This window comes from Triticum urartu, chromosome 1, assembly GCF_003073215.2.
Source record: "Triticum urartu cultivar G1812 chromosome 1, Tu2.1, whole genome shotgun sequence".
Taxonomy (NCBI): domain Eukaryota; kingdom Viridiplantae; phylum Streptophyta; class Magnoliopsida; order Poales; family Poaceae; genus Triticum; species Triticum urartu.
The window spans coordinates 558,612,427-558,640,186 of NC_053022.1; the positions used below are offsets into that span (position 1 = coordinate 558,612,427).

Sequence of the window (27,760 nt, forward strand, 5' to 3'; positions counted from 1 at the left end):
ATTTGTTTCCTACAAACGCTGGCACAGGGTCAAAGGCTTGTCCATTCGCGAAAGTGGAACGGGCTTGGGCTGGCCTGGGTCTACCGCCCTCTGCCTCTCCGTCACATGGTCAACGCTGGCCCTCTGCCTCTCCGTCACATCCTCTCTCCAGAATTTCTCAAAAAAAAACATCCTCTCTCCAGAAGAAAAAAAAAACACGTTCCCCAATTATCCTTCTATCCAGAAGAAAAAAAAACACGTTCCCAAATCCTGAAATCCCCCACACTCACAGCAACGACCCCAACCCCTCGTGCGCGCCAACCGCCGGCCATGGAGGACGCGGCGGCGGCGGCGGCAGCCGTCCCCGGAGCGCACGCGTTGGCGAGCCGCCGATCCGACGACCGGCAAGTGCCGTTGTGGAGTCCCGGCCTCCGGGAGCAACAGAGAAGCGTCGACGATCTCATCAGCCACCTCCCCGACGACGTCCTCGGCGCCGTCGTCTCGCTCCTCCCCACCAAGGACGGCGCGCGCACGCAGGTCCTCTCGCGCCGGTGGCGCCCCCTCTGGCGCTCGTCCGCGGCGCCGCTCAACCTGTCGATCGACCGCCGCTTCTGCGCGGGCGACGCCCGCAAGCACGTCGCCGTCGTCTCCAGGATCCTCTCCGACCACCCCGGCCCCGCCCGCCGGTTCTCGCTCCGCCAGGCCTTCCCACTGGGCCAGATCGACCGCTGGCTCCGCGCCGGGTCGCTCGCCCGCCTGCAGGATCTCGAAATCGCCTACACCAGAGTGCACGGGGACGCATGCCACCCGATGCCGCCGTCCGCGCTCTGCTTCGCGCCGACGCTCCGCGCGGCCAAGTTCGGCAGCTGCGAGTTCCCCGCGTTGACCGCGTCCCCGAAGTTTCCGCGCCTCAAGCAGCTCACCCTGTGCCGCGTCAGCATCTCGGAGGACTCTCTCCACGGCATGCTCTCTGGCTGCATTGCCTTGGAAAGCCTTTCGCTGGACCGAAGCATCGGCATCGGTCGCCTCTGCATCAGCTCCCCGACGGTTAGGCGCTTCAGCTTCTCTCCCCATCGGGACAAACAAGGTATCGTCACTTGCCAAGAGCTGCTCGTCCAGGACGTCCCATGCCTTGAGAGGTTAATACTACATGATTCACACATTGGTCCGGCGACCATCCGGATAACCGGGGCACCTAAACTGGAGCTATTGGGGTTGTTGTCTCATGGCATATCTACACTCAAGCCTGGAACCACAGTTCTCCAGGTAGCCGTAAGGCCAATCGCGCATTCGACATTCCTATATACTACAAGCTATCATTCTTATTCACACTTGTTTTATTTTCCTCCAGAAAACAATTGATGTCAGCTTGACAACCATAATGCATAAAGTGAAGATTTTGGTTGTTGACTCTATTGGTCCCAATCTGGATGCAATTGTTGGCCTACTCAAGTGCTTCACTTTCTTAGAGAGGCTATACGTCATTGTGAGTATACAAACTTCTTCTGTCTTTAAATATGAAAATCAACATTGAGTTAGACTTAATCACGACTTGCTGAACTGTTCTGTATGTGTTACTAATTCAGTTCTTTAGTGACTGCCTTTATATTATTTCATTCTTCTGTCTGCAGTCGCACCCACAGGAGGATATGAATAATGTGCGCAAGTATGACCCACTGGATCCAATTGAATGCCTAGAACTCCATCTAAAAAAAGTGGTATTGAAGAATTACGATGGTAACCGGACACAAGTTATTCACTTTGCCCAGTTCTTTGTTTTGAATGCAAAAGTGCTTAAGGAAATGGAAATTGGAGTTGTCAACCGCTGCAACAGCAAATGGATGCGTTTTCAGCGTAAACGGTTGCAAGTGGAGAATAGAGCTTCTCGAGATGCACAGATTGAACTAAAATGGGATACAAAGAAGAGCTTCAAATACCATGGTTTTTCTGAGGCTGATCCCTTTGACATGTCCTCATGTTGACACTTGAGACGGTTGTGTTAGGTAGTCTTTCCAGAGATCGTGTCGCAGCCGGCTTCCCTTGTTTGCCTGTCTATGGTTATCTCACCGTTGTGATCTCTACAAAATGATCTACTTACTGCAGCAATGGAATGCTTTCTTGCGCACTCTGGAGCATACCAGGATTTAGGAGGTTGTGCAGCAGCTCAAGATTCCAGTCCAAACTTGTGATGTATAAGATGTTAGAGGGTTACTAGGATTCGTGTGTCCTGTTTAGTTGCTTGGATTTTCTCTCCTGATTGGTGTCATATTGTAAGCTGGTAGCACCTACAAGCTCCAGCTAATATATTTGTGTAATTACCACTTGCTTTAATGAAATCCCGAATGCACTTTTATTATTTTATAGTCAGCTGATTTTGAATTCGCCATCAGTCAGTTATCCTGGCCGCCCGGTCACCTAACCCAGCACGAGGGGCTGTGGTTCTTTTGAACCGGATCTCCTCGGTTCAGTTGGGCGGGTTCCTGGTCATTTTCGGCGGGGTCCCGTTTGTGTTTCCATGCCTGGAAGAGTTGTGTTGTTTTTTAACTGAATTTTTCAAGTGTGTCTGCGTCGCATTTCATTTTTTTCTGTTTCAAAGTGTCTCGCTTTCCTGGAGATAGAAGCAGGGTGGAAAGACCAGTTGCGACTCCTCCAGGATGTGCATGGAGAGGGTGATGTACGCGAAAGCAACGGTTGCAACCGGTGTACAGGGTAAATCTTCAATCTTTGGTTGTGCTCCCTCCTTTTTTTTTTGCCTTCAGTTCTGTTTTTCCGCTGCTGCTAGTGTTTCATCTCTGTACCATCCGTCAAGGTGTGTTTGTACGAATCACTGAACATCTGACAAAGTTTACGGTAATCAGGTGCATGAGATGGAGGGAGGGAGGTGGTGTTGGGTGTTTCAGTCGTGTTCTTAGTCCAATGAGTCAACCAATGTCCACACGCACTGGTATTCATGGACAAAGGGGGACAGGACATGCATTGGTAATATATCATTGCTGTTTTTGTGGGGTTTAATCTGTTCAATATATGATCCTTCAGTAGTGTGGCTCAACAAATACTACTGCTGGTATTGTCGAGTGGAGACGACTCCTTTTTTCTTTTTATCATTGCCTGTGTGCAGTCCATTTCTTAGAGGTAGATTGCAGCAGTTGTTAACCCAGAATGGACAAATGGTTTTTGCCTTGTTGTGTTTGCAGGCTTCGTATCATCAGGAGGACCTCTGGGTTCAGTTATGAAGTTTGTACTCCCTGCCGTCAGTTTTGGAGTCCTGCTGGAACGGAGATAGAGAGGAAGCAAGATGTGGCAAGTTCAGAGAAGAGAATTTATAGGAGTCAGTCGGAGTCGTGCTGTAAGTTGATCTGTCAGAATCTCTGAAATTTCCGTAAGTACTTTGGTGAATATTTCTAGGATTGATATGAAGCAGTCTAGCACTATCACTTTAGTGAAATTTCCATCAGTATATTTTCTAGGTTTGTTTGCATGATTCTTTCATTCACTGCCTAGCTCTAGTCTATTAACCAACACTTGAGGGTCAGCGCGTACAATGTATTAGTCGCCACGAAAGCTGATCTTGGCAAAGGCTGGCGATATATAGTTTCTTGAAAGGGACGAGCTCAATTTCCCGAACAGTATAAAGGCTGGCGATAAGAAAGTCAGCAGTCATCGCCATTAGCAACTGTAGATAGAATGCAAAACTCCAGGCAGACGATGGTGATGAAGATGTACTCCTGGAAATCAGTAAAAGCTCATCTTGGCTGGGACGGTATCTGAAGTCGCAGACTCATGCTCAAGTCACAAGTAACCGAATTTTATTATGTGTCTGTACTCCCTGCCGTCAGTATTAAGAGTCGTGCTGTAATGGAGATGGAAAGAAAGAGGAAGAGGAAGCGAGATGTGACGAGTTGAGAGAAGCAGAATTTCAACCGTGCCTGATGTTGCTTGCCTCTGAACAGATGACATGTTCATCAAGTTTGGGTGTCTGACACCTAGTGTATGGCCACCCAGATTCAGTTGAAATTACAAGAACATGCATGGACTCACAAAATCGGCATTAGTGTCTGATTTACCACAAGATCGATAGTTTAAGCTCAGGCACGGCATGTTAGCTAGGCTTGGAGTACCTTGACTGAATAACCAACCAACCTTCCTTTTTGCAACATGCAAGCAGGTTATACAGCCATACATTACTGACCACAATTAATCGAGAGAAATAGGTGATACAGCCTGCACTAGTTCTGATAGAGAAAAATAAGTTTGCTTGAATGTTACAGCGTCAGTCAAGGGGACAAGAGTAGCATGTTCAGTCCCAGTGCAGAGCCGAGCTTACTTCAATTATTGAACAACAACATAGATTTGCCACCACAAGAGTTAAATGGAACTCAGGGTGCTACACAACTCAAGCTTCCCCAACAGCGAATTAAAAACACATCTACTACTAATGTCTGTTCTAACTCAAGCAACCCAGCAAGACGGCGGAGGCTGGCGATAGATTTAGGAAGAAAAAAATACTAGCTCACACTACAGATAAATCACCTTGAATATATGTGATCCGCTCAACAGAGTCGCTTTTGGAACCAAATGCTGATGGCCGGCCAGTTGAGTTGCGGACTTTGCAGTAAGTAGCAGGACTGGATTCTCCAGATGCATTACTTGATTGCTGTTCGTGGATTCTCCAGATCCACGAACTGCTGTTCAAGATGAGTGTAGGACATATTATAAAAAATTGCTGCTCCTAGGAGTGAGTAAAAAAAATCACCATCATTTGAGTTACCAGGATTAAGCTAGGTGGCAAGTTCTTGGTGGTCACTCTCTCATTCTTCTGGTCTCCTCTCTTCGCCCGAGATTCTGTTTGCGACGACCTCTTCCCACTCCTTGTCATCCTTCAACATGTAATCTTCAAGGGCTCTGCTGACGCGGATTCTGCACTTGGGGAGCAAGTTGTTTGCTTTTTCAACGGAACACTCAAGAGCCTTCACCCTGCGTGGAGTTGCTCTGAAACAACTGATTTCGACCTCGAGCTGTGCAAGGCCTGGAAGATGCTCGACACCCAAGTCTTCAAAAAAGTCGGACGCCACAAACATTGGGTTCAAGTCAAGACGGAGATAATGGAGTGCTTGCATAGCACCTGGTGCAAATGTTAGCCGCAGTCCACCCGTTGGTTTCACTTCAACAACAAAACGGGGGCGTAAATAGTGGAAGTAGAAGACCTTTAGCAGTTTGAATCCATCAGTACCGATGATCAGCTTTTCATTGGACCCTCCTATTATGCCAAGCTCCAGATGGGCCAGAGAAGGCATGCCCATGAGAACTTGGAGACCCTCCTTATCAAATTCCTTGACCCATATGCATAGTTTCACGAGATTCTTGAGGGAGGCCATTCCCCTGGGAACCATTTCCACTCTAAAAATTGACTCAATTTTAAGAACTTGGAGGCACGGGTATGTGCAGCATGGGCTACAGAACAGACGCTTGGCTATCTCTCCTCCAGTACGAAGATAGCGAAGGTTGCATTTGCCCGACTCATTTACTTCCTCCGCAAATCTCACTGGGTCGTCAGTTTCCTGGAAGCTTAACTCCTCCAAGGCCTGCAGACTCCAGAACCCACCTGCAGGTAATTGTGTGTTCCTGCTGACAAATAGACGCAGCAATTTCCGCAACTCCGCCACGGTTGATGGCAGTCTTAGAAGTGAATCACAGTCTCTCAAATCCAGAGTCTCCAAGTGCTGCAGCTTTCCAATTTCACCAGGAAGCTCAGTAATTTTAAAACCGCCAATTCTCAAATACCTCAGCTGGCATGAACTTCCTATGTGTTTTACATGCTTGTTTTCCAACCAATAACATTTTTCAAGATCCAACACCCTCAAAGCATGGAAGTCCACGAGATGGGGTATCTGCTTATGCAGCATAAACACAGTCAGTGAGCGAACATGTACCGTGGTTTCTGTAATTGCATCAACTGCCCCTTTATGCCCTTTCCCACTAGATTGCATGGACAGACGACGTATCTTATTTGGGAAAGAATTGCATATACGCCCATTTAAGACAGTGGCAAAATTCTCCTCATCCGATAAAGATATAATAAGGTCAAGCACCATATCATGGACCCTACAATATTTCACTGAACTGCCATAATTACCATAAACTGGATGAATCATATTTCTATTAACGAGCTCATTAAAACAGTTATGTGCTACTTGATCCAAACTTCCCCATTGTGTAGCAATGAATCCTTCCGCTATCCATTTCCATTTCAACAGTTTAATATTGATCATGGAGTCCTCTGGATATATACACAAGTATAATAAACAAGTCTTCAAGTGGTGGGGAAGATCCAGGTAACTATGTAACAATATATCTTTCATCCCTTTTAAGTTCCCATCATTATCAAACGAAGAACCAGTACCAATGGAATCTTGCAGTCTCTCCCATTCATCCTTGTTATGTGCCTTACTGGCAAGCAAACTTGCAAATGTAATTATAGCCAGTGGCAGTCCGCCACATTTTTTTAAAATCCTAGCAGAAACTTCTTCCAGTTCACAAGGACATGAATCATTTGAGTAGAAAATTCTCTTAAAGAACAATCTTCGAGAATCAGCATCATCTAGAGGTGCCATTTGATAGGGTTGCTCATCTGAGACGGAACAACATAGCTTAGCTACACCTGTAATGCGTGTAGTAGCAATTATTCTGCTACCATTATTATTCTCAGGAAATGCTGCCTTGACCAATTTCCAATCTTGTTCTTTCCATACGTCATCAATAACAATTAAATACCTGCATTGAGTAGTGTGCCTTGTTAAGCATTCTCGTTAACCGTGAGACTTGTGCTAGCAATTAATTTGATAATGGCAAACAGATGCATAAATGTTGCACACTTAATTTTGCAGTACCTTTTTTGTATCAATCAAACTTACGTATTAGAAGTATCTCACTGCATCCTCATGGTAAGTGAAAACGATAGTATCTAAATCATATCAAGGGATAAACGACTTTCCATTGGTAGAAGAAAGATCAATTCTACTTTAAGTTCTAACCTTGGAATTTAGCACCGTTTAAACCACAAATCCTTAACCCTGGAATTTAGTAGACCCTAACCACCCGGCGGGTGCGTGTTCGTCCAGCCCACCCAACATGGCATCTAATTGATGATTCATTATATAAAGATAAGATATTTGTAGGCTTGTATTTTATCCACGTTTTCTCTGTTCTCCCTGCTATCGTTGTGTGCACGGGGAGCCCTACTGCCCTGTGGCAATGGAATGCTTTATCAGCCACTATGGAGGAAACAAGGATTGAGGAGGTGGTGCCCAAGCCAAAGATTAAAGTCGAAAATTGCGAATGTACAAGGTGCTTGAACGTTACTAGTATTTGTGTGTTTTTATTTTTATTTGGTATACTTGCTAGTTCTCTCCTGCTCAATGTCATTGTAAGCTGAGACCATCTATAGGCTACAGCTGATATATTTGTGTATTTTCTTTAATGAAAGAGAAACACTGAAAGTATGTAGTATAAAGTTTATTTCCATGCATGCAATTGATTACAACTCTCAGCGGGTCATTAAGATCATTCAGATTGAGACAGACAAGCGTACTAGCTGCAGCCATGTTTTTGCTAGCTTAGTAAAGAATGTTTGGTTGATTTACGGAACTCATTTCTTTCACACCTTTTTAATTTGATATCTTGCGTAGGTGCATTTACTGTTACTTATTTTATCTTCGTTAAAGGGAATGAGTAAAGTTTCAATTGCATTTTCTGGTGCACATTTAGGTGACGTTAAAAGGTATACTCTATTTTAATGGTTTCCTGGCCTCATTCTGTCTCAAATTGCTATGTTTACATGGCTTGGATCGATACCATTGAGCAAATGGTTATGGTGGTTTCAAGATTTATTCCGGTGGTGGTTATTTTCTATCGTCATCCATTTATCTCGTGGCATGGCACACAAAGATTGCACACATGTTTCTTGGTTCTGGTTAAGAAGATTTTAAGGAAGTTTTTTTTATGGAGAAAGAGTGTTCCAGGATTCCGTGAGAAAATGTGAAAGCAATCTTTTGGAGGAAAAAACAGGGCAGTCTTCCTTCAGAATCTTTGTACGCGATAAATAGTTTCATTCCTTGGTGCTGATTTCTATAAGTCAGCCTATCTGAATCTCTGAAATTTCTACAAGTAGTTGGGTGGGTATTTCTAGGATTCTAAGGATACAACATGGATGCTTGGGTTAAATAGCAATTCATTTTGTTAGTTGGACAACTATAGGAAGGGTTCATAATGTAGCAGAGCCCCGTTTCTGATTTGCTTGCACTATTCCTGCATTCACAGCTGTCTAGCTCTAGTGTCTAGTCTTGCGAAGTAAATCAGCTATCATTACATGGAGGGTTGAATGTGGACTTTTTTTTATGTATGCCTGTTTTGTGAAGCTAAAATGTAAGATTAAAAGTATTTACTGAATGTGTGTTTACGACCAACAGTCAATCGGTAGGCTAGTTTGAGGTAATGCGAAAACAATATATATGTTCAAGGAACTAAACATACTCAAGACAACTAGGGATGACCATTTAATCTAGCCTGGTTCAAACTAGCTAAGTTTAAATAATAATAATTGTTCCAATAGTCCAAATATATGAAATATATTAATTCTAGGTGCATGTATAAAGAGGGGGGATAAATTTTTTTAAAGCAAATCATCTATATACTCCGTACCTCTTTCCTGTCAAGATATGTTTGATTTCACGGATTAGTTGTTCCTTTTCCCAACTCTGACATTCTTTGTATGCATCTTTATCGGTCTGAGACAAGATATCTTTCAGGAGCTTCACCAGTTCAAGTGTGCGCGACACTGACACACAAGCTTGGCACTGGAAGTCTCCTCCTAATCCAATCTTGCGATAGACCTCCATGGCCAAGGTTGTCTTCCCCAACCCTCCTGATCCGACAATCGGCACCACTTTCAACTCCTTACTCTCATCCATCAGCAAGGCAATGACGTGCTTCATTGGGCCGTCCATTGCCACCAAGCCCTTGACCTCCTCGTGGATGGCAGTTATCCGCGGGTCTATCTCCACCGTCTTCGTTGCACCGTAGTAACTCTCGTCAAGCTTGTACCTAGTATCATTTTTGAACAAACGAAACTTTATTAATCTCACCGTTGCATCCAGAAATACAGCTGCAAGAGTAGGTAGGAAGCTGGTACCTGCCACGGCGCTCGCTTTCCTCCATGACGCGAGTTTTGAGCTCTTTGATCTGGGTCGCGATGTCATGGCGCGCCCACAGAGTCTTGAGCCGGCGCGCCGTCCTCTTCATGAACTTTGGCTTGGCATCTCCGCTTCCAAGGCGGTCCATGAAGCGGTCGATGCAGTCTTCTATGTCGTAGCTAAGATCGCGCACCCTGTCTCTCCAGCCCTTTGCCAGGCCATCGAGTTTCTCCTCCATGTCCGCTAGTCTCTCCAGCAAGACTCGCATGCCGCTGAGCTCGCGCTCAAGGAACTGGATCTCCTTGCGGACCCGCTTGAGAAGATTGTACTCGTCGCTGAGCAAGGCGGTGAGCTTGCCCAGGAGGGAGTTCATCGCCCCCGTCCCAACGCCCACCCCCGCCATCTCTCCCCTTCGCCGCCTTGACTCTGGATCTGCTCTCTGGTGAAGAAGCTAGGTTGGCTAAAGAGAAGAAGCAGCTGAATGATTGGTGTTTGGTGGCGGAGGAAGAGGAGCAATGGCGCTGGGCACCAATAATGGAGGGGAGCACACTTCTGCAGCGCTGCCGGGAGAGGGGCCGGAGACAGTGTCTGTGAACTGTGAAGGCGCGTGACGATGGGACCTGTCAAAAGCTAGCTTAGCTCCTTGCTAATTAAGCGAGCTGCTGCCTTTGTAAAAAGCTAGCTGCTGCACGATCACCGTTGCTGCGTCTGCGTGGACGGTGGGACGAAGGTGGTGAGTGCTGCCGAGCAGGTCCCACGCGGCACTCGAGAAGACCGATGAAGGTGGTGAGGGTCCACACACAGACCATTTGGTCTCAAAGTAGGCGCGTGATGAGTGCATCGTTTGATTTCGCGCACCGACGGTTTCACACGATATTGAAGCATCTCGGAGCATCAATTTTGTTTTTCCCCACACATCTACAAATGTGATTCTATCGTGAAAATTTGCATGCGTGTAAAAAACATCAATGTGAGCCCGAGCTCACAATACTACTTTACAGAGAAGAAATGGAGTATGTGGATTTGAATCTTAGTTTTTTTTCCTGAAAAAAAAGAATCCTAGTTTTTTTAGATCGTTTGATTAGTGGGAAAAAGAACATGTCCAGGAGCTCCCTTTTTTCTCTCTACTTCTTTTTATATTTCTTTTTTATATTTTTCTAGTAGTTTTATTTTTTGTTCCTTTTCAATTCCTTGTTTTCTTTCATAAAAAATCATGTAATTTCATATATAATCCATTTTTGTTACTTCCCAAATATGTTTATGTAATATTTTGTTTCACATGCCTATATAATTTGGGCATCTCCAATGGCGGCCCGCAAATTTCCTCCCACATCCGTCCGCGGACACGGATGGGAGAGGCCGCCATCCGACCGTAGCCGCAAACATTGTCAAACAATTTTCAACAAACCGGATGAAATTCATGCAAACACGGACGAATTTCATATAAACATGATGGAATTTATACAAACTAGACAAAAAAGTTTATATTTTCAATATATTTTAACTAAAACGGTAAAATTATGTGCGCGTACGGGCGCGCGGAGCTTCACCCCCATGACATGATACACTAGATTAGTATAGGGCTGACCGCGCGGGATCCCTTTGTCTTCCTCATGTCTGGCAGCTCGCTCACCGGACAGCCGAGAGCCCCGAAGGTATATGCTTCAGCGCAAAAGGGCGGCTTGCTTTCCCGCCGTTCATCGAAGTAAAACCATCGGCTGATGCTTCAGCCGTACGGGAAAGGGGGGGGCGCCTCCGCTTTCATGGAGCCCAGATGAGGGTCGATGATGGTCTGCACTGCAGAACCGGGCAAGTCACTGGTTGTGCAAGCCGGCGATGTGCCGGCGGTGGCCTTCCTGGGACTCAAGCGGCGGCAGACTCCCGTGTTCTACTTTTCCCTCGATGTTGGCGGCGAATGCGGACGCGCTGGCCACGAACTCATCGATCTTCGTGCAATCGGCTTCTTTCTCCGTCGGCAGGGCGCAATTACGTGCGCGTTGCCGGTGGATGGCGCGGCCGCAGGCATAGGAGGCGCGGTACGACGCGACATCATCCACGTCGGCAACGATGCCCTTGCCGCCATGCTCCTCGTCGGGGCGGCCTGTGCTACTTGTGAGCCGTGTTGGGATTTACCTCGAGGAGGAAGAGTGAAGCAATGTAGTAGCTGATAATGATTTCCCTCAGTGAGAACCAAGGTTATCGAACCAATAAGAGAATCACACAAAGCCTAGTGAATGATAACTCACAAGTATAGGGGATCGCAACAGTTTTCGAGGGTAGAGTATTTGATTCGACACAAGGGGAGCCAAAGAATATTCTCAAGTATTAGCAGCTGAGTTGTCAATTCAACCACACCTGGATAACTTAATATCTGCAGTAAAGTATTTAGTAGCAAAGTAGTATGATAGTAATGGTAGTAGTGGCAAAAGTAACGATAGCAGTTTTGTAGTGATTGAAACAGTAGCAACGATAAAGTAACTAAGCAGAGAACAATATGTGAAAAGCTCGTAGGCATTGGATTGGTGATGGAGAATTATGTCGGATGCGATTATTCATGCAACAGTTATAACATAGGGTGACACGGAACTAGCTCCAATTCATCAATGTAATGTAGGCATGTATTCCGAATATAGTCATACGTGCTTATGGAAAAGAACTTGCATGACATCTTTTGTCATGCCCTCCCGTGGCAGCAGGGTCCTATTGAAAACTAAGGGATTTTACACTAGTAGAAAACAGAGATTTAAGTTCGTAAGGGCCTTTAGTGTCGGTTCTGCAACCGGCACTAAAGAGTGGAGACTAAAGACCCCCCTTTAGTACCGGTTCGGCACGAACCGCCACTAAAGGCCAACCACATGGCGTGGGCTCACACCGTGGTATGGAGGACGTTACCAACCGGTACTAAAGGTATTATTTTGAAAAAAAATCTGAAAATTTTGGAAAAAAAATTTGAATTTTTTTCCATTTTCAATTTTCTGAATTATTTGATGATTTAGTCTCTAATCACCCCTATTAACTACTCAAGTGTGGATCACTTGTTCCAAATCATCTAACTTCCCGGCCGGTCACCCGTCCTCTCACTCCCCCAGTCTGAGCATGCTTAACTTCAGAGTTCTATTCCTCCTACTTTCCAAGTCTGCACTTGTTGTTATCCTAACAAATATAATATGTCAATCATATTAACTCTCAGCAGTTTAGCTTGAGCATTAGGTCACACATTTCACCATTTGAGTTTGAAATTATTGTTCTAAAAAACAGTAATTATTTAGTAACACTAATATTTCTTGAATAAATTTGACCATAATTTGACCACAGTTTGACCATAGTTTGACCAGATTTGACCAAAATTAAAATAATTATTTAGTAACACTATATTCTTGAATAACTATGTAGTAACATTAATACTTCTTGAATAAGTAGTTTGAACAAAAAAAACTGAAATTTGAGCATATCTTTTTTCCTTTGAAATTTGAGGATTCTAAAAAATTGCAAACAGGCTGTAGGTTGTCAAAATCGGATGCGGATTTTCGTGCTGAACATTTTGATATATTATATGTTTTTTCTGACATCGTATGCAAAAGTTATGTCCGCTTTACTTTTTCATAACACTTTTTAAATTTTCCTAACTAGTACATGTAATAATATAACTACATCTCGAAGAATTTTATTTTTTGAATTTTTTATCATTTTCTTTTGTTTTTGTCAAAACTGAAATGGCGATACACGAGGGGAGGGGTAGAGTTTGAAAATTGCCCTATAGTCCCGGTTTGTGTCTCCAACTAGGACTAAAGGTCAGACCCCTTTAGTCATGGTTCGTGGCACGAACCGGTACTAAAGGTTAGCCCTTTAGTACCGGTTTGTGCCACGAACCGGGACTAAAGGTGATCGTGGGGTCCCGGCCTGACGCCAGCCTGCCACCACCCCTTTAGTACCGGTTCGTGGCACGAACCGGTACTAAAGGTTCAACACGAACCGGCATTAATGCATAGCCGTTCGAACCGGCACTAATGGTACCATTAGTACCGGGCCAAAATCGAACCGGGATTAATGTGTCTCACATTAGGTCCTTTTTCTACTAGTGTTAAGGCCTCCTTTTAATAGAGTACCAGACCAAAGCATTAACACATAGTGAATACATGAACTCCTCAAACTACGGTCATCACCGGGCGTGGTCCCGATTATTGTCACTTCGGGGTTGCCGGATCATAACACATAGTAGGTGACTAATGACTTGCAAGATAGGATCAAGAACTCACATATATTCATGAAAACATAATAGCTTCAGATCTGAATTCATGGCACTCGGGCCCTAGTGATAAGCATTAAGCATAGCAAAGTCATAGCAACATCAATCTCAGAACATAGTGGATACTAGGGATCAAACCCTAACAAAACTAACTCGATTACATGATAAATCTCATCCAACCCATCAACGTCCAGCAAGCCTACGATGGAATTACTCACGCACGGCGGTGAGCATCATTAAATTGATGATGGAGGATGGTTGATGATGACGACGATGACGGATTCCCCTCTCTGGAGCCCCAAACGGACTCCAGATCAGCCCTCCCAAGAGATTTTAGGGCTTGGCGGTGGCTCCATATCGTAAAACGCGATGGATCCTTCTCTCTGATTTTTTTCCTCCCCGAACGTGAATATATAGAGTTGGAGTTGATGTCGGTGGAGCTCCAGGGGGTCCACGAGGCAGGGGGCGCGCCTCCCACTCTCGTGGACAGGATGTGGCCCCCCCTAGCCTTGATTCTTTCGCCAGTATTTTTTATATATTCCCAAATAATTCTCCGTTGATTTTCAGGTCATTTTGAGAACTTTTGTTTCTGCACAAAAATAACACCTTGGCAATTCTGCTGAAAACAGCGTCAGTCTGGATTAGTTCCATTCAAATCATGCAAGTTAGAGTCCAAAACAAGGGCAAGAGTGTTTGGAAAAGTAGATACGGCGGAGACGTATCAACTCCCTAAACTTAAACCTTTGCATGTCCTCAAGCAATTCACTTGACAAACTGAAAGTGATAAAGAAAAACTTTTACAAACTCTGTTTGCTCTTGTTGTTGTAAATATGTAAAGCCAACATTCAAGTTTTCAGCAAAGATTATGAACTAGCCATATATTCACAATAACACTTAGGTCACATGTTTACTCATATCAATGGCATAATCAACTAGTGAGCAATAATAGCAAATTTTGGATGACAACACTTTCTCAAAACAATCATGATATGATATAACAAGATGATGTCTCGCTAACCCTTTCCGAGATCGCAAAACATCAATGCAGAGCACCTTTAAATATCAAGGACTGACTAAACATTGTAATTCATGGTAAAAGAGATCCAGTCATAGTCATACCCAATATAAATTAATAGTAATGCATGCAAATGACAGCGGTGCTCTCCAGCTGGTGCTTTTTAATAAAAGGGTGATGACTCAACATAAAAGTAAATAGATATGCCCTTCGCAGAGGGAAGCAGTGATTTGTAGAGGTGCCAGAGCTCGATTTTTGAAATAGAGATGAATAATATTTTAAGCGGTATACTTTCATTGTCAACATAACAACCGGGAGATTTCGATATCTTCCATGTTACACACATTATAGGTGGTTCCCAAATAGAATGGTAAAGTTTATACTCTCCCTTCACCAACAAGCATCAATCCATGGCTTGCTCGAAACAACGAGTGCCTCCAACTAACAAGAGTCCTGGGGGAGTTTTGTTTGCAATTATTTCGATTTGATTTGCATAAAACATGGGACTGGGCATCCCGGTGATCAACCATTTTCTCGTGAGTGAGGAGCGGAGTCCACTCCTCTTGAGAATAACCCGCCTAGCATTGGAAGATATAGACAACCCTAGTTGATACATGAGTTATTCGAGCATACAAAACAGAATTTCATTTGAAGGTTTAGAGTTTGGCACATACAAATTTACTTGGAACGGCAGGTAGATACCGCATATAGGAAGGTATGGTGAACTCATATGGAATAACTTTGGGTTTAAGGGATTGAATACACAAGCAGTATTCCCGCTTAGTACAAGTGAAGGCTAGAAAAAAGACTGGGAAGCGACCAACTAGAGAGCGACAACAGTCATGAACATGCATTAAAATTAATGAACATTGAGTGCAAGTATGAGTAGGATATAATCCACCATGAACATAAATATCGTGAAGGCTATGTTGATTTGTTTCAACTACATGCATGAACATGTGCCAAGTCAAGTCACTCGAATCATTCAAAGGAGGATACCACCCCATCATACCATATCACAACCATTATAATAGCATGTTGGCACGCAAGGTAAACCATTATAAACTTCTAGCTAATTAAGCATGTCATAAGCAACTATAATCTCTAATTGTCATTGCAAACATGTTTATTCATAATAGGCTGAATCAGGAACGATGAACTAATCATATTTATAAAAACAAGAGAGGTCGAGTTCATACCAGCTTCTCTCATCTCAATTAGTCCATCTTATATCTTCATAATTGCCTTTCACTTGCATGACCGAACGATGTAAATAATAATAATAATGCACGTGCATTGGACTAAGCTAGAATCTGCAAGCATTCAATAAATAGGAGAAGACACGGCAATATGGGCTCTTGGTTAAATCAACAATAATGCATATAGGAGCCACTCCAACATTTCATTGTGGTCTTCTCCTCTCGACCCCCAAGGAAAAGAAAAGAAATAAAACTATTTACACGGTAAAGCTCCCAACAAGCAAAAAAAGAACAAGAAATCTTTTTGAGTTTTCTTTTAATTACTACTACTACTACAGCAAGAAAGTAACTAGCTAAAAGCTACTACTAATTTTTTTTGATTTTCTTAAGGTTTTTTCAAACTCACAAGAAGAAAGCATAAAAAGGAAAATAAATTAGCATGGATATTATAGTGAAAAAGTATGAGCACCTACAACTAGCATGAGTGTGTGAATATGAATGTAATGTCGGTGAGAAATACGTACTCCTCCAAGCTTAGGCTTTTGGCCTAAGTTGGTCTATGGCCACGGCTGACCTGACGGATATCCAAAGTTATAGTTAGGGTCGTACTGAGAAGAAGCCTCGGGTTGCCACTGGTTGGCAATCTCCTCTGGCTCCCACTGGTAAACAAACTGTCGTGAAGGGTCAAATTGTGGTTCCGGCTCTGGCTCTGTACCTGATGTGGGGTTTTGGTAGGCGTGAATGGCCTCCGGCGGAACAAGGTATGTTCGCGTTGGTCGCGGAGGAAGTTGGTGAGGCCTCCGTGGTGCGAGGGAGATTATATTTGGGCATCTTGTCTTCTTCATTTTGCTTATCCTTCGAGTTTCGGCTCGAAGAGCACCTCAAAAATCTCTTCATTATTTTCTGAAAATTTCTGAAATTTTTAGTAACTTCATATAAAAGTGAACCAAACTCAACAAAATTAATAGCAACTACTCCCACAAGTGCCTAGAGACTATATGATGCATTAGAACTACTTGGGACCATATAAATTTGACATGCAACCTCAAGAACAGGGCCATCTAGGCAGCAAAAAATTGCAATGAATAAAGCATTAGAACAAAAACTAATTGGACCATTGGAGGAGTCACATACCGAAGAACAATCCCCCAAAGCAGTTTTGTGAATGAAGTTTTGAGCAAGGAGATCGAAAATGGCAGTAAGATAGTTAGAACTCGTGCTTGAGCTGGTTGGTGATTTTTTTGAAAGGAAGGAGTGTGTGGTGGCTGGAATAAGTGGAGGGGATCCACCATGGGCCCACGAGGCATGCTCAGTTCGGTGTGCGTAAACCATACACAAACAATAACAAAATTTCGTTTCAACAAGAGTTAAATAGAATTCAGGGGTGCGACACAGCCCAAGCTTCCACAGCAGCGAATGAAAAACACAACTACCCATTAATCAAGCAACCCAACAAGAGGTACGAGGGAAACAAAAAATATAGCTCGCACTACAGGCAAAGCACCTTGAGTACATCATCTAATCACACAAATTCGCTTGGGGAATCTGGTATCTCTATAGGAATACATAGTGAATCAAATGCTGGTAGCCGGCCAGTTGAGTTGCAGACTTGCAGTAAGTAGAAGGAAAGGAATGGATAACCGTGTAGCTCTCCAGATGCATGACTTGAGTTGGATCCACCAACTGCTGTTCAAAATGAATACAGGGTCAGCAGAATGTATAGTGAACATGTTTCTTATTGTTTCAGAACGACGGATGCACAACACAGTTTAGACAACTGTTACTCGTAGGAATGAGTAAAATTAACCATGATCATTTGAATTACCGGGATAAGGCAGCTAGTTCTTGGTGGCCGGTATCTCCATCGGACACCTTAATAGCTCAATAGCTCAATCTTTTCCACCCTCTTTCTGTCTTCTGCGACGGCCTCTTCCCATTCCTTTTCATCCTTAAACATGCCATGTTCACTGACTCTATGGACACGAATCTCACAGTCGGAGTGCAAGTTGATTGCTTTTTCAACGGAAGACTCCAAAGCCTCCAACCTGCCTGGAGCTGCTCTGTAACAGTCAAATTCGACCTCGAGGTGTGCAAGGCCTGAAAAATGCTCGGCACCCAAGTATGCAAAAAAGTCGGACGCCACCCACATTGGGCTCAAGCCAAGATGGAGCTGTCGGAGTGCTGGCACAGCATCCGGTTCAAATGTTAGCCGCAGTCCATTCGTTGGTTCCAGGAGAAAAGCAGGATGTAAGACTGACGTATATTTGAACTGCATCACCTTTAGCAGTTTGAATCCATTACTACCCACGGTCAGCTTTTCTTCGATGACCCCTGTAACGCATAGCTGAAGATGGGCCATAGAAGGCATGCCCATGAGGACTTGGAGACCCTCATTATCAAATTCCTTGACCCATATGCATAGTTTCACGAGATTCTTGAGGGAGGCCATTCCCCTGGGAACCATTTCCATTCCATATGGCGAAATTCCAAGAACTTGGAGGGAAGGGTAGGTCCAGCATGGGTTACTGAACAGACGCTCGGCTATCTCTCCACCAGTACCAAGATACCAAAGGTTGCATTTGCCCGACTCATTTAATTCCTCCGCAAATCTCACTGGGTCGTCAGTTTTCTTGAAGCATAAATCCTCCAAGGCCTGCAGACTCCGGAACCCACTTGCAGGCAATTGTGTGAAATCGCTGACAAATAGGCGCACCAATTTCCGCAACTGCGCCACGGTTGATGGCAATCTTAGAAGTGAATATCAGCCTCTCAAATCGAGTGTCTCCAAGTGCTGCAGCTTTCCGACTCCACTAGGAAGCTCAGTAATTGTACCACTGCAAATGCGCAAATACCTCAGCTGACGTGAACTTCCTATGTGTTTTACATGCTTGTTTTCCAACCAATCACAATCTTCAAGATCCAACACCCGCAAAGCATGGAAGTCCACAAGATGGGGTATCTGCTTAACTTGCCCAAATATAGTCAGTGAGCGAACATGTATCTTGGTTTCTCCAAGATCCAACACCGCAAAGCAGGAAAGTCAACAATATAAGGTATCTGAACTTCCCAAAACATAGTCAATGAGCGAAGATGTAACTTGGCTTCTGTAACTGCATAGGCTGCCCCATTATGCTCTTTGCCAATCGATTGCATGGAGAGACGACGAATCTTTCTTGGAAAAGAATTGCAGATACGGCCATTAAAAACAATGGCAAAATTCTCTTCATCTGATAAAGATATGATAAGGTCAAGCACCATATCATGGACTCGACAATATTTCACAGTACCATCATAATCAATATCAGTTGGCTGGATCATATTTCTATTAACAAGTTCATTGATACAGTTCTCTGCTACCTCATCCAAACGTCCCCATTGTCTATCAAGGAATCCTTCGGCCATCCATTTCCATTTCAGTTCTTTACACTTGATTTCCCAGTCCTCTGGATATATACACAAGTACAACAAGCAAGTCTTCAAATGATGTGGAAGATCCCAGTAACTAAGTAATAGTATATCTTTCATCACTTTTAAGTTCCCATCATTATCAAGCGAAGGACCAGTACCAACGGAATCTTGCAGTCTCTCCCATTCATCCTTCTTATGTGGCTTATTGGCAAGCAAACTTGCAAATGTACTTATAGCCAGTGGCAGGCCGCCACATTTTTTTAAGATCCCATTAGAAACTTCTTCTAGTTCAGAAGGACAGGGATCATCCAAGGAGAAAATTCTCTTGAAGAACAACTTTCGAGAAGCATCATCCTCTAGAGGTACCATTTGATAGGGTTGACCGCCGGAGTTGGAACAACACTGATTAGCTACACCGGTAATGCGTGTAGTAGCAATTATTCTGCTACCATTGTTATTATCAGGAAATGCTGCCTTGACTAATTTCCAGTCTTGTTCTTTCCAGACGTCATCAATAACAATGAAGTACCTGCATCGAATAGTGTGCATTGTTAAGCATTGAAGTAACTGTGATGACTTGCACTAGTAGCAATTAATTTGATAATGCCAAACAGACACATAAATGTTGCACACTTAATTTTCCAGTAACTTTTTTTGCATCAATCAAACTTATTAGAAGTATATCACTGCATTGTCATGGTAAGTGAAAACTAAAGTATCTGAATCATATCAACGGATAGACGACTTTCCATTGGTAGAAGAAAGATCAAATCTACTTTTAAGTTTCAACCCTGGAATTTAGTACCGTTTAAATCACAAACCTTAACTATTAACATTGTATTTTACCTTGTAGACCCTAACCACCCGGCGGGTGCGTGTTCGTCCAGCCCACCCAACATGGCATCTAATTGATGATTCATTATATAAAGATAAGATATTTGTAGGCTTGTATTTTATCCACGTTTCCTCTGTTCTCCCTGCTATTGTTGTGTGCACGGGGAGCCCTACCGCCCTGCTCATTCATGCACATGCACTACCTCACACAGCCAACTAGACAAAGCTGCCCTGCTATGCGTTGAATTCTGATCGATTGTATCACCATGATGCCATGTTTAGAATATATTTTTTTGTCTAAAAGGAGTCAGGTTGCCTTAAATGGCCGTGGCCTGGGTTAGGGGCAAAATGAAGTATTTCAAGAGTAGAGACTGTGTTTGCTGGTACTGTAGTCTGGAATTGAAACTTAAACTCAGGGCAAGTTTGGAGTTGAATTTGGTTAAATATCCTTTTAGAAAATATGTACGGCAGAAATAGGCACCGACAGAGCGGGCATTTGTTAAGTGTATATTAACATAATTATTATTTATTTCTATTTTGTCCTGAGGGGTGAACTGAGTGAAAGTTTGAGAATACTTTCAGATACAGTTTTTCTCCCCGACTTCTATACAAAGCAAATTCATGATTGTAAATTTAAGAGTACTTACTGAATGTTTGTTTGTCACCAACTGTGACTGGGTAGCCCAGTTTGAGATAGATGCGAAGACAATCTAGACGTTCAACAAACTAAGCATACTCAAAACAACTGGAGCTAAGTATTTTTCCTCAGAAAAATGGAACTCAAGCTAGCCATTCGATCTTGCCTGTTTAAAGCTAGCTATTTACAGTTCTTCCAAATATGGGGATTAATTAACGTTGGATAGCTGTATACAAATTGGGACATAATAAATAAACAAAACAATGTAATACTTCGTACCTCTTTCCGGTCAAGATCTGTTTGGTTTCACGGATTAATTGTTCTTTTTCCCAACGATTACAGTTTTCATAAGCATCTTTATCAATCTGAGATAAGATATCCTTTAAGAGCTTCTCTAGATCAAGAGTACGTGACACCGACACGAAACCTCGGCACTGGAAGTCCACCCCAATCTTGCGGTACACCTCCATGGCCAGGGTCGTCTTCCCCAACCCTCCGGACCCGACAATCGGCAACACTTTGAGCTCCATACTCTCATCCATCAACAAAGCAGTAACTTGCTTCACTCGGCCGTCCACTGCCACCAAGTCCTTGACCTCCTCGTGAAGCGAGGTTATCCGTGGGTCAATCTCCACCCTCTTCGTTAGACTGTAACAACTCTCGTCAAGCTTGTACCTAGCATCAATTGTACGGTAAAAACTGAATTAATCTCATGTTGCATCATCCAGAAATACATACAAGTGCAAGAGTTAAGATCCTCAACAACAACAACAACAACAACAAGTGCAAGAGTTAGGAAAAATGCAGTACCTGTCACGCCGCTCACTTTCCTCCATGACGCGAGCCATGAGCTCCTTGATCTGGGTCGCGATGTCATGGCGCGCCCACAGAGTCTTGAGCCGGCGCGCCGTCCTCTTCATGAACTTGGGTTTGGCGTCGCCGCTGCCAAGCCGGTCCATGAAGCGGTCGATGCAGTCTTCCATGTCGTAGCTGAGGTCGCGCACGCTGTCTCTCCAGCCCCTGGCCAGGCCGTCGAGCCTCCCCTCCATGTCCGCCAGCCTCTCCAACAGGATCCGCATCCTCTCGAGCTCGCGCTTGAGGAACTCGATCTCCTTTCGGACGCGCTTCAGGAGCTTGTACTCGTCGCTGAGAAGCGCGGTGAGCTTGGCGAGGAGGGAGCCCATTGCCCCCGTCCCGGCGCTCACCCCCACCATCCCTAGATCTCCCTCCCCCAAGGCCAAGGGCCGCCGGTGTTCCCTCTAGATCTCGTCTCCGTGCGCTACTACTCTAGCTTGCAGGAGGAATTCGAGACGAAGAAGCTGCTGGGCAAGTGGCCAGCAATGTCTGGTCTTTGCAGGAGGAGGAGCAGAGCATCAATAATGGAGGCGGTGCAGTGATGCACTGTGGACTGGAGGCTGCTGCAGAGTGCAGTGTATGTGAACGCGAGTGACGATGGGACTCGTCCTGCCTGCTTTATGACTCCGGCCAAGCTACAGCAGATGTTTGCATATGCATTATAGCTGATGCCCGCGGCAAATTTGACAAATTTGATCTGTGGACGAAATCAAATCACAAAATGAACTGCTTGTGAAACTATTTCACGCGGGTGACCTTTTTGTGTAACGCCCGACACGAAGGCGTCACACTACATTGTGCAACGCCTCACAGATAGGCGCTACACGTCTGGCCAACGTTGCACCCCAAACTGCCTAAAAATTGCTAAGTCATTGTGCAGAGCCTACGAGCTAGGCGCTGCACTGTATAGTGTGGCGCCTAGCTCTCAGGCGCTGCACTAGTGGTTGCACTGTCGGAGTTGAGACGACGAACTAGCTAGACCGAGGTGGAAGACGAGGTTTTGCCTGCGCAAACTTGCCGCAGTTTTCTGATCTCTTTCTTTCTGTATTTATTCAGTACAATGAAGAATATGGGGCTCGTGGCCTTCAGACTTTGCGCCACTACGATCCACATTGTTCGTGCCATCCCACGAACGAATCAGTAGGGCGCAGGACTCGGTCTAAGTTGTTGGAACCTCGAGCTAATCTCGCTACTGACGAAACTGACGAACCTGACGAAACTGAAGAAGAAAATGCAGCTAACGCTAACTGAACTAACTGAACTTGCAAGGTTTATTCTAACAATCTCCTCCTAAGCCTTGCAGTTCCTACTTTATTTTGGTGATGCCGATCTTGTTCCTCAGCTCCTGAAATTTGACTCTGCCCAGTGGCTTCGTCAGAATGTCCGCGAGCTGAAGATCCGTGCTGATGTAGTCCACTGTGATCTTCTTCTCTTCCACACAGTCCCTGATGAAATGATATCGCAGGTCTATGTGCTTGCTGCGATCATGGTGAACAGGATTCTTGGCAAGTGCAATTGCCGACTTGTTGTCCATCTTCAGTACTGGCGCATCAGCATCTCTTCCCGTCAGGTCCTTGAGCAGACGGGTCAGCCACACGCCGTAGCATGCCGCCGCCGTGGCGGCCATGTATTCTGCTTCACAAGATGAGAGCGCCACCACCTTCTGCTTCTGCGACTGCCAGGAGACTGGGCTATCGCCAAGGTACCAGAGGAGGCCGGTGGTGCTCTTGCGGGTGTCCGGGTCACCGCCCATGTCGCTGTCGCTGAACCCGGACAGTACTGCGCCGCCGCTCCTTCGGTAGCTGCAGCCGTAATCGATCGTGCCCGCAACGTAGCGTAGGATGTGCTTGACCGCCGCGAGATGCTCCGTCGTTGGCGCCTCCATGAACCTGCTCACATACCCGACGGCAAAAGAGATGTCCGGTCAAGTGTGAACCAAGTACCTGAGGCTGCCGACGAGACTTCTGTAGTCGCTGGCGTTCGTTGGAGGAGCCTGGCTGTCCTTGCTGAGTTTGAGCCTGGGCTCCATCGGTGCGTGGCAGGGGTTGCAGTCCACCATGTCTGCCTTCTCTAGTATCTTGCGTGCATACGCAGCCTGCCCGAGCGTGATCCCGTGCGCGCTCTGGTGAACTTCAATGCCCAGGTAGTAGGTGAGCAGGCCGAGATCGCTCATGCGAAATTCAGCCATCATCTCCCCCTTGAAGCTGCGGATGTCGTCGTCGTTCGGCCCGGTGATGAGTAGGTCGTCCACGTATACGCCCACCAGGAGTCCGCGGCGCACGTAGACGCCATGCTCTGACCTGCTTCTGGTGAAGCCCAGAGCACCGAGCGTTGCGTCGAGCTTGGCGTTCCAGGCGCGTGGAGCTTGACGCAGACCATACAGCGCCTTCTTGAGGTGCAGCACCTTGTGTTCTTCAGTGGCGACGACGAAACCCGGCGGTTGCCGGACGTACACCTCCTCAGTGAGCTCGCCGTTGAGGAATGCGGACTTCACGTCCATGTGGTGAACTCCCCAGCCCTCCTGTGCAGCGAGAGCGAGCATGAGGCGCACAGAGTCGATGCGGGCAACAGGCGCGAACGCCTCGTCGAAGTCGATGCCCTGCTGCTGAACGAAGCCCTTTGCAACCAGCCGCGCCTTGTGCTTGGTCACCGCGCCGCTCTCGTCGCGTTTGACCTTGAACACCCACTTCAAGCCAATGGATTCATGTCCTGGGGGAAGATCAGTGAGCTCCCAGGTCTGATTATCTTCAATCGATGCGATCTCCTCCAGCATTGCTCTTCTCCAGCACGGCTCGTGTTCAGCTTCAGAGAAAGTGGACGGCTCTTCTGCAGAGGTGAGAAGCAGTTCTTCCTCCTGATCGCGAGTCGTGTCCGGGCGTGGACCGAACAGGTCTGTCACGCGGCGGAAATGAAGAGGACCGTGGGCGTCGACGCGGGCGTCAAGTCTCTCCGAACATGGCGTTGGAGGCGTGGCGAAGTTGATCGGCACACTGCTCGACGAAGATGCAGAGCTCCCTGCCGTGTCGGGCGTCGCTGCCGTGCTGGGTGTCGCCGCCGTACTAGGTGTCGCCGCCGTGCCGAGTGTCGCCGCCGAGCGTGGCGTTGCGGGCTCGACGCGAGTTGGAGTTGCCGCCGCCACCGGTGTTGCTGCCTCGTGAGCAACAGTCATGTCAGGACTCTGCGGTTCTGAAGACGGTGCGGCCCTGCTGGGAGGCTGGCGTGGCGGCGAGCTGCGTATGATCCTCTCTACCATAGCAGGGACGCGGCGTCCCTCATAGTCGACGGTGAAGGCATTAGTGCCCACGGCGCGGTCCTCGGCGTCCCAGTTCCAGTGCGCCGCCTCGTCGAAGACAGCGTCGCGCGTCACATGGACGCGCCCACCAACAGGGTCGAAGACGCGATACGCTTTGCCCCCTTCCTCGTAGCCGATGAAGACCATCGGCGTTGATCTGTCGTCGAGCTTCTTCAGGTGTGGGCGCACATTCTTGACGTGCGCCACGCACCCAAAGGTGCGGAGGAAGTGCACCGCTGGTCGCCCGCCGTGCCATGCCTCGTACGGGGTCATGCCGCGCACGCTCTTGGTCGGTGCTCGATTGAGAATGAATACGGCAGTGGTCACCGCCTCGCCCCAGAACTTGCCGGGCATCGCCGTCGCTTTCATCATGCTCCGCGCCATGGCCATCACCGTCTGGTTGCGGCGCTCAACCACCCCGTTTTGTTGAGGGGAGTATGGCGCCGTGAGCTGACGTTGAACGCCACGGTCGGCGCAGTACTCGCCGAACTCGACGGAAGTGAACTCCCCACCACGGTCGGTGCGGAGAGCACGCAGCTTGCGCCCGGTCTCCACCTCGACGCGCTCCTGGAAGCGGCGGATTGCGTCCGGCGCCTCGTCCTTGCTGCTCAACAGGGTCAGCCACATGTACCTGGAGAGGTCGTCCACCAGGAGCAGAAAGTAGCGCCGGCCTGACGGAGTTGCCGGGGTTATGGGTCCGTAGAGATCGCCGTGGACCAGCTCGAGGACATGCTCGGCCCGGTAGTTCGCCGCGTCCGGGAACGGTGCTCGGCGCTGCTTGCCGGCCAGGCAGCTGTCACAGAGTTGGTCGACGTGGTCGATCGCGGGCAGGCCGCGCACCATCTCCTGCCGGGCTAGCATCTGGAGTGAATTGAAATTCATATGCCCGTACCTCGCGTGCCAACGCCACGCTTCGTCGGTGGTGGTGCGCACGGCCAAGCACACCGGTCGGGCCAGCTGCATGTCGTAGGGGTAGAGGCGGTTGCGAGCTCTGGTGGCGCGCGCGAACACCTGTCCGTGGCGGTCGCTGAGAGTGAACACACCATCGGTGATCACTGACTTGCAGCCGCTCTCGTCGAGCTGTCCGATGCTGACGATGCTGCTCCGGAGGCGCGGGATGAAGTAGACTCCTGTGAGCACGCGGTGCCCACCGTTGCAGTCGGTGAAGAGCACGGACCCGCGACCGCAGATCGCCACGACCGAGCCGTCCCCAAACTTCACGGTGCCGCCGACGCGGCGGTCGAGCTCGTTGAAGCACGCCGCGCTACCCGACATGTGGTTTGAGGCGCCCGTGTCGAGGTACCACTTGGAGTCGTACTCCTCCTCCGTGCGCCCGAGGTGGACCTCGGCGTGCTCCTCGACGAGGTCGACGTAGTCGTCGGAGATGTCGCCGGCGTCGGTGATCGTGCACACCTGCGCCATGAGGAAGGTTGGGTCCTCGTCTTCGGCCACCTCGGCCTGTGCGAGGTTTGCCTGATTCGCCTCCTCCCTCTTCTTTTTGCGGCAGTCCCGAGCCCAGTGCCCAGGGATACCGCAGTATCTACACTTGTCGTCATCGGCCTTTCCGTTGCCGCGCCCGCCGCGGCCGCGCCCACGGCCTCTGCCGCGCCGACCGCCGCCTCGCGGCGAGTTGCTGCTTGAGCCGCCCCGCCCCTTGAGGCGTGCAGCCCACTCCTCCTCCGTCAACAGGAGCCGGCCGATGCCGGCCTCGGCCTGCTCGAGATCGTATCTCTCCTCAGCGGCCTTGAGCCGCCCGGTGAGCTCCTCCACCGATAAATTGTCCAGATTGACGAGAGTTTCAATGGAGAGTGCGATCTGAGAATACCTCTTGGGGACGACGGAGAGAAATTTTCGCACAACCCGCTTCTCGGGCACAACTTCTCCGAGCTGTGCCATCTGGGCCACCATGTTCGAGATCCTCATGGCAAAATCATCAACGGTCTCGCCATCGGTGAAGCGGATGTCGCTGTACTGCTTGGAGATGGTCGCGAGCTTGGCCTCGCAGACGCGCGCCACGCCGAGGCGCATCGTCTTGATTGTGTCCCAAGCCTCCTTCGCCGTGGCCTTGCCAGCGAGTGTAGGCGCCATCTCCGGTGGCACCCCGCGCAAGATTGCCTCGAGCGCCAGCCGATCGTCGCTGCGCTCCGCCGTGCCCGTCTGCACGGCGTCCCAGAGAAAGCGGCCCTCCATCATGACCTGCATAAGGACGGCCCAGTCGGTGTAGTTGGTTCGGGTTAGCTGCGGCCACGCCGCACTGCCGATGTCGCGCGCCATCCGCGCCGTGGGTCTCTCAGCCACAGCAAGCTCGTTGCCGTCGGAGACCCGTGCCCGCGGAGTGGCCGGCGACTTGCTACCACTGGAATCGTCAGGGCCTGCCATTCCCAAGGTCAGGAACCGGCTCTGATACCAATTGTCGGAGTTGAGACGACGAACTAGCTAGACCGAGGTGGAAGACGAGGTTTTGCCTGCGCAAACTTGCCGCAGTTTTCTGATCTCTTTCTTTCTGTATTTATTCAGTACAATGAAGAATATGGGGCTCGTGGCCTTCAGACTTTGCGCCACTACGATCCACATTGTTCGTGCCATCCCACGAACAAATCAGTAGGGCGCAGGACTCGGTCTAAGTTGTTGGAACCTCGAGCTAATCTCGCTACTGACGAAACTGACGAACCTGACGAAACTGAAGAAGAAAATGCAGCTAACGCTAACTGAACTAACTGAACTTGCAAGGTTTATTCTAACATGCACTACAAAATGAAGCAACCACTAGTGCAACGCCTAGAAACTAGGCGCTACACTGTATAGTGTGGCGCCTAGCTCTCAGGCGCTGCACACTGACTTAGTAATTTTCGGATTACATGGGTGCGATGCTGGCCAGGCGTGTAGCGCCTATCTGTGAGGCGTTGCACAGTGTAGTGTGACGCCTTCGTGTCAGGCGTCACACAAAAAGGTCAGCCATGTGAAATAGTTTCACGGACAGTTCATTCTGTGATTTGATTTTGTCCATATGTCAAATTTGTTAATTTTGCCGATGCCCGTCGTGTACATGAGGCTGCCAAGTAGGTCCCACCGAGATAGTACAGCATATCTGGGTTGGTGGGTAGACT

At 47.3% G+C, this 27,760-nt stretch overlaps 2 protein-coding genes and 1 pseudogene across 4 annotated transcripts; 1 reads left to right on the plus strand and 2 right to left on the minus strand.

Moving 5' to 3' along the window:
- Positions 1-225: 225 nt before the first annotated feature.
- Positions 226-2,335, plus strand: LOC125529777 (putative F-box/LRR-repeat protein At5g02700). Its single transcript, XM_048694197.1, has 3 exons — positions 226-1,245; positions 1,331-1,465; positions 1,611-2,335. The coding sequence occupies exons 1-3, from the start codon at positions 310-312 to the stop codon at positions 1,959-1,961; spliced, it is 1,422 nt and encodes a 473-aa protein (XP_048550154.1). The 5' UTR covers positions 226-309; the 3' UTR covers positions 1,962-2,335.
- A 1,880-nt stretch (positions 2,336-4,215) lies between these two features.
- LOC125529754 (disease resistance protein RGA5-like) lies at positions 4,216-9,783 on the minus strand. 3 transcript variants are annotated; one of them, XM_048694187.1, is made up of 4 exons: positions 9,167-9,783; positions 8,677-9,078; positions 4,748-6,750; positions 4,216-4,661 (listed from the first exon to the last, which is right to left on the minus strand). In XM_048694187.1, the coding sequence occupies exons 1-3, from the start codon at positions 9,568-9,570 to the stop codon at positions 4,788-4,790; spliced, it is 2,769 nt and encodes a 922-aa protein (XP_048550144.1). In that variant the 5' UTR covers positions 9,571-9,783; the 3' UTR covers positions 4,216-4,661; positions 4,748-4,787. The 3 variants fall into 3 exon arrangements, with proteins under 3 accessions (XP_048550144.1, XP_048550139.1, XP_048550133.1); XM_048694182.1 differs by having other exon boundaries at positions 4,216-4,664; XM_048694176.1 differs by having other exon boundaries at positions 4,216-6,750.
- Positions 9,784-16,969: 7,186 nt separating this feature from the next.
- LOC125529786 lies at positions 16,970-21,972 on the minus strand (annotated as a pseudogene).
- Positions 21,973-27,760: the final 5,788 nt, after the last annotated feature.

Coding starts and splice junctions, on each gene's coding strand:
- LOC125529777 (XM_048694197.1), top strand. CDS start 310: ATGGAGGACGCGGCGGCGGCGGCGGCAGCCGTCCCCGGAGCGCACGCG. Junction 1,246..1,330: donor CTGGAACCACAGTTCTCCAG/GTAGCCGTAAGG, acceptor ATTTTCCTCCAG/AAAACAATTGATGTCAGCTT. Junction 1,466..1,610: donor TAGAGAGGCTATACGTCATT/GTGAGTATACAA, acceptor TTCTGTCTGCAG/TCGCACCCACAGGAGGATAT.
- LOC125529754 (XM_048694187.1), bottom strand. CDS start 9,570: ATGGCGGGGGTGGGCGTTGGGACGGGGGCGATGAACTCCCTCCTGGGC. Junction 9,079..9,166: donor GAAAGCGAGCGCCGTGGCAG/GTACCAGCTTCC, acceptor AAATGATACTAG/GTACAAGCTTGACGAGAGTT. Junction 6,751..8,676: donor CATATCTTGACAGGAAAGAG/GTACGGAGTATA, acceptor TACTCAATGCAG/GTATTTAATTGTTATTGATG.